This window comes from Platalea leucorodia, assembly GCF_965183815.1.
Source record: "Platalea leucorodia genome assembly, chromosome: 13".
NCBI classification, from domain to species: domain Eukaryota; kingdom Metazoa; phylum Chordata; class Aves; order Pelecaniformes; family Threskiornithidae; genus Platalea; species Platalea leucorodia.
The window spans coordinates 4,257,233-4,270,431 of NC_138835.1; the positions used below are offsets into that span (position 1 = coordinate 4,257,233).

The 13,199-nt window shown below is 50.1% G+C and overlaps 1 protein-coding gene across 1 annotated transcript in view; it reads left to right on the forward strand.

Moving 5' to 3' along the window:
* Positions 1 to 384: 384 nt before the first annotated feature.
* TOX2 (TOX high mobility group box family member 2) overlaps positions 385 to 13,199 on the forward strand; it is a gene marked incomplete at its 5' end in the record, with an annotated part of 156,624 nt that continues 143,809 nt past the window's right edge. The window contains one exon of the mRNA XM_082325592.1: positions 385 to 486. Coding sequence (XP_082181718.1) covers positions 385 to 486 — 102 coding nt within the window. The remainder of the gene's footprint in view (positions 487 to 13,199) is intronic.

Genomic DNA, 13,199 nt, shown 5'->3' on the forward strand with positions numbered 1-13,199 from the left:
CCCGCCAGGGAGCGGGCACCGGCGTCGCCCGCGGCGCTTCCCCTCCCGGGCGGGCCGGGGCTGCGGGGCCGTCCCGCTCTCCTCCCTCCCCCGGCGCCCCGCAGGGGCTCCGGCCCCGCCGCCCCGAGGTGCCCCAGCACCCGCTGGTGCCGGCAGCGGGGCGGGGGCGGCCGGGCCGCGGGGGGGGAACCCGCCCGGCCCCGCCGCGAACAATAGCGGCCCCGTCGCGGGGCGGCGCGGAGCGGGGCGGGCCGGGGGCCGCCGCCCGCCCCCCCGCTGCCGCCGCCCGCCCTCTCCCCGCCTCCCGCGCCAGAGGCACCGCCGCCGCCGCAGCCGGGTCCATGCCCGCTGGAGCCCCCGCCTGCCGCCGCCCGCAGCCCCGGCATGGACGTTAGGTTTTATCCCTCCGCCCCCACCGCCGTGGGCTCCCTGCCCGGCGCCGACCCCACTTGCCTGGGGCCGCTGGATTATTATCACTGCAACAAGGTACCGGTGCGGCGGGGGGGAATGCGGGGGGCCGCCCGGGCGGCTTCGCTCGGCGCGTCCCGCAACTTCTACCGCGGGGGGAGGAAGGAAAGTGCCGGCGGCGCCCGGCTCCTGCGGGAGGGAATTTTGAAAGTGGTCTGGAAGCGGGGCGGGGAGAGCCGTCGGGTCCCCGGGCCGCCCCGGCACCGGCCCCGCCGCGCTCCCCGGCGGGGCGAGCGGAGCTGCGGGGCGGGAGGAGCCCGAGCCCCGGCGGGGCAGGCCGGGAGCGGTCGCGGCCGGGAGAGAAAGGCTCTGGGGTGAGCGCGGCTCTTTGGGGCTATTTGTTGGTGTGTGCGTTTCGAGCGCTGGGTTTATTTAGTATTTTCCCTACGGGAGCGTTTGGCCCGAAGCGGTGTACGTGGGGGTTTTGTTGTTGTGGTTGTTGTCGGGCACTTTTGTTGTTGTTGTTGTTGTTTGCTGTGTTGTTTTCCACCTTCTTGGTTGGCACCTCCGGAGCTGGGGCTCCGGCTCTGCCCCTCGCCTCGGCACCCACCTGCCCGCGCTCCTCTGGCGCTGATGCTCCCCGAAGTGCGGCCCCGGGCCCGGACCCGGGGGGGGGTTTGTGCTCCCCAAGACCCGCAGCACGGCGAGGAAAGCTCCCTAACCTACATTTTCCCCACTCGCTGCAGCTGCAAGGCAAAGCACCCTCTTCTTGTAAGGAGAGAGGGCTCCACAGGGGGATATTTGAGAGCGCCAGAGGTGCTGTAGGAAATTTCCTTCATCCGAGAGAAGACGAAGTGAAGGGGAGAGATGCTGTACTTCAGGGATAAAGAGTTCTCTGCGAGTATCGCCTTCGTACTTCAGGGATAAAGAGTTGGCTGCGAGTATCGCCTTCCTGGCGTGTAGGTAAATAGCGGTGATGTGTCAGCAACAAAGCCGTAGGAAGCAGACCCCTTTGGAGGGAGGGAGGATCACCACCATGAGCTCCTAGACGTAACCCTGGCTGTGTCCTCCTGGGCCAAATTCGGGTAATTGCATTAAAAAATGTTCGTAAAGGGAGAAAATGCTCTCCTGCGTTGGGACTGCAGCTCAGGATGCCCTCGGCTCATCTCGCTGTTTGGGTACTTTGGGATCAAATTCTTTAGAAACAAGGAGAGGGAAACCTGTGTGGCTTCCCAGATGCAGCAAATTAATCTTTATGTATCAATATATGTATTTAACTGTTCTCTGTCATTTGGGTTATTTATCTCTTTTTATTAAGTTGTAGCAAACCTAATAGTTCTCATTTATTTTGAGATGCCTGATTATGCTGCAAGGAAACAACTTAAGTTGATTTCTTCTGTATCCACATACTGCCAGTTTCAAACTGTTTTATTATCATTGCCATTGCTCTTAAAATGTTAAATATGCTCTTAAGATACTAATGAGAGACTGGTCACCTGGGAGCAGGTCATCCTGCCACTGAAACGTCAGCCAATAAAGTGTGCAAAAGCCGAAAGTCTGGGATCATGCAAGCGTGTGCTGCTGGGAACTGCGGCAACCCCCAAATCCTGATGGCTTTAGGAACTCGATTTTACCAAGATGTTGTTAGATGCGGATATGATTTAGTTCACCTTCCAGTTTTGCATGCAGGAGCTGGTGCTCGCAGTCGCGCCCGCAGCGCTGCGGGCCCTTGCCACAGGTCTACGTGGTCCCAGCATCCCCCCAGCAGCACCCGCCTCAGCCTTGGGGTGTGCGGGGCCCCGCGTCGTCAGCTCATCCGTGGCCTGAATCTCTGAGATTAGTCCCGGATTAGGCGGTCGCAATTGATCCGCGGGTCCTTGCTGTCGCACGGCGCTGCGGATGGGGAGGCTGGGGAAATCGCCTCTTCTGGGTCTCCAGCGAGCGCAGCCCGGGAGAAGGAGTGGGTGCGCTTCGGTGCTGGCCAGGGTGGATGGGACACTGGAGAGGAGCACCCCAGGTACTGACCACTGCCACCAGATGCTGCTGTTGTCACTGCTACGGAGGAACTTAAGGCACCAAGAGGAAGAAAGGAAGTGACTTACCCTTTTCTGCTATTCAGGGCTCTTTTTTTTCTTCTTCTTCTTCTTCTGTTCTTTTCTGAGTTATCAAATGTCATTTGTTTATGCACAGCGGTGCACGTTTGTCTGTGGAATGAGGCTGCTGGAACAAAGCCAGAGATGAAATGGGTTGACTTTGTTTTCCCGGCCGAATGCAGGTACAACGGTTGTACTTCAGCATCAAAACGTGGTCCAGTGTGGAGCGGGCGGTGGAATTGCCTGCTGCCTTTGCAGACTTTGCTTCGGAGAACTTCTCCGGCCGGTGTGGGGTGGCGTACGGCTGAGGATCGCCACCAGCACGCTGTTATCTTGTGCCCGCTACAGAGAGTGCTGTCTGAGCACAACTGCGTCCTTGGAGCCGCATGGGACCCTCTGGGAAACTCCAAAAACTCACACTGGTCCCAACCCCATTGCTCCTGTCCAATGCTGGTGGCTCAGCCCAGAGCCGAGCTAAGCCAGAGTCTGCCTCAAAACGTTTCCACTTTAAAAAGCTACAGAGTAGGGTGGGGTGGAGTGGAAAAATCCGAAGTTCTTCCACTATCGCATGCAGGTATCCCAGATGAAATCCAGCTCTAGGAAGGACCTGGGCAAGGAGTGCTTACAGGCTGGTCACTGTCCTCCTGCTTCACTGAGTTTATGGAGGGGCTTTAAAGGCCTTTGATTTAAAGGGCTTGTTCTGTTCAGGTTCAGCTTTTTTCTCCCAAAGGGATGCTTTGTTTATTTATTTATTTAGGAGGGAGGCAGAGAAGCCGGGAAGGAGCGTGCAGTGTCACTGTGTATAAATAACTTGCTGAGAGCACGGCAGAGCTCTGCCCGCACGCCCATCACCAGCAAGCTTGCCGGGGAGATGCGCCTTAGCCCAAAGCATCCTGAAATGTTAATGTAATTGTTTTGTGCACTTGCTGAACATGATATTGTTACTGTGAGGTCTCCGATCTCGCCTGCATGCTGCAGTAAGCCATGGTTTCTCTTTGTAGCTACAGAGGTGCCTACTGGGTATCAGCATTTCCATTTTTAAAAGGACAAGGGATGTTTAGAGGGATAATGAAATGGGAGCATACGTTCAGCCAAGGCCTCCCCAGGAGGGCATTTGCACCCTTTCTTTAACTGCTCCTGGAGCATCCCTGTTTTCCCTCGAAGGGCTGGCCACCGGGAGGGACCGGTGGGGGGGAGTGAGGGGCTGGACAGCCATGGGTGGAGAATGGGGTCCCTTGTGCCCCGGCAGGCAGGGTGAGAAGGAGCCTTCCCCTCTGCTGACTGCATTTGGTGAGGGGCTTTTATGCATTGGGCATGCGGGTGGCACTGGAGCAGGGGAAAAGGGACTCCCCATGTAAACTAGTCCCCATCATGGGTGGCCTCGTACGGAGCAGCTTGCCATGGCAAGTGGGAAGAGGAACCAACCCCAAACTTCCCGGTGCCTGGAGAGCTGCCACTCGCAGCCTGCAGGACTGATGCTCCTTGGCAGGATTTTTAGGGTTGCACTGGGCTCAGCCCAAGGTGCAGGGGCCATAAGGAGTGACACCTTCCCAGAGCCACCCGAAAGCCTCCCTAAGGGCACGCTGCAATGAGCATTTCCCACACCGGGGTGCTGGCCCCTCACCTCCTTCCTGTGGGCCGGATCCAGGACCTGCTCCGTCTTTGGGACTGCACAGAAGAAACACTGCTTGTGCATTAGGTTGTGTCCGCATAGCGGCCACGAGGGACTGGGGAGGTTCAGCTGAAAGTGGTACCATCTCTGCAAGGAGTCTTCATCCAAACTGTGACACCCGTCTCTGTCGTTGGCCACCTGAGCCCCACTGAAGGGAGCACCTACCTCTGTTTTGGATTCCTCTTTTTAAATCTGGGTCTAAAGCCCCTTTTTCTGTCCCCTCTGGCCTTTTCCTGGGACATTGCTACCTGCTGCAGACCTCCCTCCTGCTCCCTTGCTGGGGAAGGGGAGCTTTCACAGTGTCTCGCTGCTGCCTGGGTGTTGTGATGGTGTTACGGGGGCGAGGCAACGTGTTCTGCACCACGTAAGGGGATTGTTGGTCTGGGGTGGGATGTTTTCACATCCCCCCCAGTTGCTTTGTGAAAACTTGAGGATTTTTCCCACTTAAACTCTAGGAAGACCCTTTGCATTTGTGTTTCATGATAAGTAAACCATGGGAAAAAAACATGCAGTTTAGTAACACAGTGGCTCGTTCTGCCCTTAGCAGAGCTTTAGCAACATCATCTAATATGCTGTCTGATATACCAGCGTGGAAGGATTTTCCCAGATCTTAAATTCTGTGGGTCCACAAAGTACAGGAGGGTTTTTTTTTTTCATTCTTAGCCCAGGCAAAATTGCTTTTGCAAGGGAGGCATACAGCAGGAATCCTGCCTGAGCAGAGTACCGCATGCTCTTTCATGCAGTGTGTGCAGTGATGCTGTGCTGTGATGCACGAGCAATAATCCTGCTCCCTTCTCCCTGGGGGCAACTTTGGGGAGTGAATTAACATCTCTATTCTTCCCGCAGAAAGAAATTTAAATATAAATTCTTCTTAGTTGCTTCTGGTGTATCGATGATCAGACTTGGTTAGCACGATGCCTAATTTCCACTTAGGGCAGTGATTGATGGGGAGGAGGAGGACCCAGCCTGGGAATACCTAATCCTGGCAGAGCAAGCACGCTGCTTTGACACTGGGAGTGCCCGTGGTCCTTGGGAACCTCCGGCAGTTAATGGGAGATACGTGCTGGGGAGCCCTGGTAACCCTGTAGCATTTCTGTACCATTCAACCGCACCGTCAAATCTTGTCCCAAATCTTTCTAATAGGGCTCTGTGGCTTTGCATCTCCAAACACACTGTGTCTTGCCTTTTAGGCTGATAAATTGACAAAAACTATTTCGCCAATACACCATCATAAATTATGGATAATCAAAATCTACTAGTCATGAGATGAGTATTAATCTGCAACCAATGCTCTCTTCTTCTTCTTTTAAGAACCCTTCAGAAATGGGATCTGAGCTGCTGGTATGAGCCTGGGTCGATGTAGCGAATGCATTTCTGTGGAACATTCTGTTTTGTTTTGACTTTTACCATAAATTGTACATTGCAGTGATAAACACGGTCCCTTTTTCATCGTTCCAGAACTGCTTTGCCATTCTGGAAGATTAAATATATTCTTTTCCTTTCTACTTTCTAAGCCAACTCTGTTTTGAAGTAGCATAAACCTTTCTTTGGAGATGGAGAATTTTGGATGGGGAACAAAGTCAGGCAAATTTTTAATTTGGGGCCATTTTATTCTCATTTGGCAGGCAGCTCCTGTGGATTTGCAAATGTGGACTTTTTTAGGCCCTGAATATGGGCAAGGGCTTCCTCTGAAAAGTGTTTGAGCTACTCCGTGGGACAACCCTGCATTCTGCAGAGTGATCTTTGATGGGTTGCACAGCAGAAAGCATTTGAAGCTCCATTTTGCCTTGGGCTTTAAGTCAGGGATTGGGAGCTTAATAATGAATGTCCATCCATTCATAGAAATTGTTGTTCCCTCTGTACACGCAGAGGGAAGGCTTTAATCTGGTTGTTTTTGGAACAATGGAGATATTTTGAAGACTGATCTGACTTGTATATAACAACGTGTTTGTTAGGGCTGCTCCTGAATAACCTTGTCAAGGGCCTGATCCGTGAAAGCCCCTGTAGCAGAGGAGGCATCAAGAGACCAAAATTCACGATCAAAATTTTGCAAGTTTCTCTGATTTATTTACGATGCTTCAAATGAATTATAAACATTGTCCCCTAAATCAGTTGTCCAAAGCCTATTGCATGTTACACCGCCATAACCACAGGGTAGATCCGTGAACAGCTCTGGACTTACTCTATACATCTGAGCTTGCAACAGGCACCAAGATAAGTTTGTGCATCCATAATGGAGAAAACATTCTGTTGATAAACTGTATTTTGCTTGTAACAGACCAGAGCATCCTATAGCTTGCGTAGCGCATGGCTGCTGCTCACTCCGGGGCGATGGGGAGAGCGCCTGTAACCCTTGCAGAGCTCCTTCAGGGCCCTTCTTTCGCTAGTTGTAAGAATGGGCGCTGCCGGCTTCTTTCCCAGTGGTTGTTGTCACCGTTGTAGTATTTCTGCAGTGTTTGAAGAAAGATCTCTCTTCTCATTCTGCCTTCGCTTTGCGTCTCTCTGGCGCTGGGCGCAAGGAGCGGGAGGTGAGGAACGCTCCACCGCTGCGTACGGACCGGCTAAGCAGGAGCGTGCTGTGGTGGGGGAGTGTTATCCCCTCTAGGTGCACAATTTTTCCCTATTACCTTTGTGCTCATCCGTTTTTTTACAAAATGAGCTCTAAATGCTTTTACCATAAGTTGGGTTATATCTTTCAGTATAAATGAAGCATATAATTGTGTTTTCCTAACAGCTCTACATTAAAAATAAGATATTGTGCTGCTAATGTGCTTTCCTTGACAATTTTCCGTCCAGCAAATGCAAGGCTTCTGTCTGAAGCTGTTGTGTACCGCCTTCTCTGCCTCTTCTTTATATTTTATTCTGCATTTCTAAAGTCAGGGTAAAGTGTTAGCGTGATTCCAGCTTTGATACCATTAACTCCTAATTGGAGGTTTGAGCTCTAATGTTCCACCTTTGTGATTTTACACACACATTTTCATATAATTAAAGCTTATACTTGGGGATGCACAGTTCAGCTGCATGGGGGAGAAATCTCACAACAAAACTTACTGAAACAAGCACTAATCAAACCATTCTTTTAAAAAAAAAAAAAAAAAGTGATTGAAAACGGTGTTAAATTCCCTGTTTTTGCACTTATATGACCAGATTTAAATGTTTTAATCATCTGCATCCCCCCCTCTTTCTATTGTTTCCCGCTGGTGGTTTTGTTCTGATGGATGCCATTTCTTCTTTGAAAAATGGCATTGGCTGCTGCGTCGCCTGCAGGCGAAATCTTTGCATTATGCCACAGAATATCTCTCCTCCGCCGTAATCTTTTGCATAGATTGGTTGACCTCTGCAGATATAATTAAATCTCTTCCTGACGACCGTGCGATTTCAGTTCAGCTCTGTGGTGAATGTAACTGTTAGGTAAGTGTTAAATTAGGGCCCTGGACCAGTAATTGTTATTATGGAAAGATGATTTGAGCATCGGTTTATGCTTGTTGCCACGCGCTGCTTCTGAGGAACCTTATCTGCAGAAATCGGGTGACTCTTGGTCTGAGGCAGTTTTCTTGACCTCTGATTGCAGCCTGGACACAGGAGGCTGTTTTGTGCGAATGTTTAAAATGCAGATTTATTTTTTTTTTTTTTTTCTGTTGGCTTAAGGACCCAACCTCCTGCTCTCATGGTGCTTTTTTTTTTTTTTTTCTGTGTTTCTAAGGATCTCATAACCTAACAGGAGGTAGAAAAGGGGGGCAGCAGTATGGGGCCCTGTTCCCAAGCAGGGTGGATGGTAAAACTTGCTGCAGCTCTGCCCTGAGCCTCTTCTCCCTGCTCCTGATGTGCATCTTTGCTTCCATGCGGCTGAAGCCACCAGCCCTGTGGAGAAGGGCTGGGGCAGCCCCTGCTCCACGATGGGTGGCCCCAGCACCACGGTGCTCGGGCGAGATGGAGGAGCGAGCGCTGGGCGCGCTGGCACGTGCCACCCTCGCCTCTGGTGACATGCCACCGTCCTCTCTGTCACCCAGGTTGTGTTTTCTCCCAGGACTGGGCTGCCTGTGCCCCGTGGATCCTGTTCCACCTCAGCGGTGGCGAGGAGCACTTTTTTTATCGGATTAGCTGGATCACATTAGCAGGTTTTTCTTTCCACAAAACCTACCGATGACTCAGAGTTTCCATTCCCGTCTGGACTCATCAGGGAGGCTCCGTCCCCTTTTTCCCAGGCTGTCTGCCTGCACACCGCGCCTCTCCTCTCCTCTCGGCTTTAGAGAAAACCATTGTCTTCATCTTCCTCCTCATCTCCTCCTGCTTGCAGGGTGGAGCCTGCACTCATGAACTGGCCTAGGTCTCCATCTCCAGAAGCAGCAGGTCATTTTGGGGTATCCCAGGCATTTGGTGGTTATTTTAATGAACAATTTGAGCCATCCCATGTACTGAGCATCTGTTGCAGGAGATCCAGGTACGTGGAGAGGTACAAGCAAAGCCCGGGGCACCCCGAAAGGCTTCTCTCTTCCAAAGATGTGGATCTCCACGTTTATACCTATGAAAGAGTTTCACCTTTCCAGCTTGATTTACCCAGTGGTTTATTCCCTGAGCATCTTCTCCCTCTCCCTGGGAAGGTGGTAGAGCTGTACAGCTCATTAGGAGTTGTTAAGCCATTTGAAAACCCTCAAATACAGCATTTTTAATGTGGAGGATGACCCTGTGTAGGGGAGGAGAGGGGGCAGGTGGTGGTCACAGAGAGCTTAGCCTCACGTGGTGCTGGTCTCGCAGCAGCTCGCTGTCCGTGTGGGGAACTGGTGGGCTCAGTCCTGTTCCTAGCAGCGAGCAGGCTGAGCTCCTTTCTCCCCCAAAAGCTGAGCTCTGGGTCAGTGATGAGCTATTTCATTCCACCTCTACTATCACCTTTCCTTTATACCATGGGGAAGATGCTGCCAGGGACCTTTGGGGCACTGCAGCGGCAGGGAGGACAGCATGGGCTGCCGAAGGTTGGCTAATCCAAGGCCAGCGCTGCTGCACCCACAGAGGCGTTCGTGGGCTTCGGGTCTCCCTGGCTGACGCTGCTTGCTAGCTCTGAATTAAAAGACTTTTTGTTTCATTGCTTACAGTAACTGAACCCTAAAATACAGGTGATTTTTTTTTTTTTCTCTGTCAAAAAAATAACAGTTTAAATCCATTCCATGTTTCTCATTTTTTGTGGGTGCTTCTTTGAACAGTGGGTTTTTATACTGTGAGCCATCTCACCGCAGTGTGCCTGCCATGGAAGAATGATGTATTTTTAGGGAATTAGCTTTCTAGTCCCTAGTGTCAGAAGAGGAGCAGTGTGCCCCAGAGTCCTTAGTGAAAAGGAAAGGAACTTTGACAGCATGGAAATTAAATTTATGAAAACTTTAGGGGAAGTTTTGTATGGAAACACTTAATTGAATTATCTTGGTGTTGTGGTCTAACCCCTGCCAGCAGCTAAGCAGCACCCACCCACTTGCTTACTCCCCCCTCAGTGGGATGGGGCAGAGAACTGGAAGAGTAAAAGTGAGAAAACTCATGGGTTAAGTAGTTTAATAATTGAAATAAAATAAAGTAAAATAGTAGTAGTAGTAATAATATACAAAGCAAGTGATGCACAATGTAATTGCTCACCACCCGCCAACCGATGCCCAGCCCATCCCCAAGCAGCAATCACTGCCCCCCGGCCAGCTCCCCCAGTTTATATACTGGGCATGGTGTCATATGGTATGGAATAGCCCTTGGGCCAGTCTGGGTCAGCTGTCCTGGCTGTGTGCCCTCCTGGCTTCTTGTGCACCAGGCAGAGCATGGGAAGATGAAGAGTCCTTGACTGGTGTAGCAACAACTAAAACATCAGTGTGTTATCAACATTATTCTCATACTAAATCCAAAACACAGCACTATCCCAGCTAGCAGGAAGAAAATTAACTCTGTCCCAGCTGAAACCAGGACACTTGGCTTGTCTCAGCTTATGCAATGGGTGCAAAAAAGCGTTTGGATGTCATCCGAAGAAGAAGAAGCAGAAGTACTGGAGGGGGGAACATGAACCACAGAAGCTGGTGCTTGTTGTAGTACTGGGAAATATGTGCTTCTCCTGATAGGATCCTGTTCTGTTTGTCCGTGTTAAACCCAGGGAGGCAACTTTTCCCCTGATGTGTTATCTTGTCTCTAAATAGCATTCAAAGGAGAAGAAGAATGTGCTGTTAAAAATATCAAACTTTTGGGAATGGCTGGCAGACTTTACCACTGATAAGCATTGTTGATTGAAGATCAAACAGCCCTTGAAAGCAGAAGAAAAACCTTCCAACAAGCACCAGGGATCTAACCCTACAGCCAGACAGTGAGGTCACGCAGGCTTCAATCTGTGTATATTTAGGAACCTGCACTGGAATTACAGTCTGGTCTCCTCTACCCCAGACGGATGTTGGCGACATGGTGGTTTTAAACCTGATAAATCTGTTAAAGCTGAGAACAACATTTATTAGATGCCAAGAAAACCAGAGTCATGTTTTCATTATTAGGTGGTAGCTTTTGGTTTTTTTTTTTCCCCTTAAGATAAAGAGTCTGCCTAGGAGGAAAGACTGCAGGGCATAAAGTGAACTGAAGACTAGTGGCATGTGTTTTTTAATTAATTGACAACCTGCATTTCTGTGTCAAGGTGGCAAATTAATTGCGGATGGCCGTCTGTTTGCAAACCAGATAGTTCTGTCATGGCTGTGCCAAACTGTACATGTGGAGTGTTTAACTGTTTGATTTAAATCAGACCAGAGTGTAGGTTTTATGAAAACTATATTAAATCAGTTTTTCCACTTAAGAGTTGGGCTTTGAAAAGGGGAAAAATAGTAATGAAATGGTCTTTTTAGCTTCATAAACTTGCAGCCCTTTAAGTGAGGTGGTTGGCTTGTAGTGACCTTCTTCTGGGGGAGGCCAAACCCTGGTAACAACATGTAACTTCAGTCATCTGTGGAAGTGGGGTACCAAATTTGTGTGAGAGCATGAGTGCAAATGAAATAAATACATGTTTGAAATCATAAAATAGCTTAGGCTGGAAGGGATCTCTGGAAGCACATTTAAAATAATTCCAATAGCACCTTCTGGGATTGAGATGGCAGGAGAGAAAAATATCAATATACAGCCCACAGCAACTACGAGCTGTGGATTTTCTGCTCTGATACGGTGAGAGTCTCAGTGGTGATGGCTGCAATCAAATACTAAATAGGAAGTTTGTAATAAAAAGGGCTTTAGTTAGAATTAATAAAAAGTGAAATGCCTCATTCCTTGGAAAACATGTGGTATTGACTGAGATTTGGAAACACAGGGATCCAGATTGCAGGCTCCAGAGCCTGGCTCCGGCATCCTTTCCCTGCGTGTGTTACTATTCCTATTAGAGTGCAGGGTTTCATTTATTTTATTTTATTTTTTGGCTGGAAAGGTCACAATGTACAAATCTGAGAGGAAATTAGTGAAGAGCTGGAAACAAGGGCAGCCTCGTACAAAATTATCATCTGCTTCTCCCACTCTTGCACCTTCCCGTGCCTTGCGTGGCGGCGCGATGCCACCCCACGCAGGTGACTTCCCTGCCCCAAGGCTACAGGCTGTGCTGCAGGCACACTAAGTCCCTTTGTAATATTCCTGCTATGTCCAGCTGAACCAAAAACCTGTTTTCATTTTGATGTTGATAGTATCTAAGGACTAACTTTCTGAATGTGAGGTGCTGCACACTAAACCTATGTGATAGAGAAGAACATGCCTCATTTCAAGTATAACTATTGAGCCTTCTATAAGCTCCCAGAGCAGAGATTGAGTACTGAATTTCAAGGAATATAGGCAGGATCTAAATGTAAAGATGTGATAGTCATTATCAAAATAGGATGCTTGTATAACGGGCAAATCCAAGGTTATAATGGAAACTTATTTCTGATTTGGACCAAGTTTGATTCATTTTAAATCCTTCTATCCAGAGCTGTCCTCCACGAGCTGCATGTGAAGCCATAGATGCAGTTTCCATTTGCAGGAAAGTACTGCTCTGAGTTAACTGGGAAATGTGGATTTCACCATCCTCTTGTCTTGTGGAATTGTCTTATGATGTTCTGAAGCTCAAATGGAATTTCTCATTTGCCCCCAGAGTTGGAAATGTTGGGTAGCTCAGAGGCAGGAAGAGCGTGCTTCTGGATCTGGGGCTCTAGCTTGTGTCACTGTCATCGTGCCATCAGCACGGGGATGGTGCCAGCTTGGAAGGGATCCTCTACTTGGCAAAAAAAGGTCTCGAGAGCAGGCTGCCTCCTTGCTTAGCACAGTTATAGCAGGAAGGCTGCGGGACCCAGAGGTTTCTGAATTGCTGCTGTGGCTTTTCTCATCACAAGGTCACCAGGCCAGAGTGTTGAGGGACCAGACGTCCTCAGATGCTGTGAAATAGGGCTGGTGGTTCCTGTCCTGCTCTCTGAATGTGGGCATGCACATCATAGCTGCTCCCAGTGGCAGTGTGGCACGTACAGCAGGACGAGGGCTAGCTGGGCCACCTGAAACTGATGGCCTCGTCCCTTTGGCCGGAGCCGGAGCCACTGGAGAGACCAAGGGGGAGATCCAGCCTTCTTTGGGGTTTCTGCTGTATTTGTTTGGGGATAAACACGACCTCCAATACTACTAACCCAGCAACATCCAGGCTGAATTGGCTTAAAAATTATAATGTAAAGTTTGTGTGATTGAACGTTTCTGAGCACGATGCCTGTCGCCGTCAGTGCTTTGCCCGATGCAGCGGCAGAGCCAGGCTCCGCGGGGTTGGTTAGCCAAGGCGATCAGTGCCTTGGGTCCTTGCCTGGACGTCGCTGAGCTCTGCAATTAGCATCCCGGGGCCGGAGGCGGCTCGGCAGGAGCTGCTTAGACCTCACAGCTTGGAGCCCTGGGCGAGACGGCTTTCCCTTCACTGTGTTTAAGTGGTACAGGCTTGACTGGAGTGCCTTAATAAAGCAGAAAGCTTAGTCCAACGGGGGTGGGAAGGAGGTGAAAAAGGAAAGCTTAATTCCCTGCTCATCTCAGCTGTG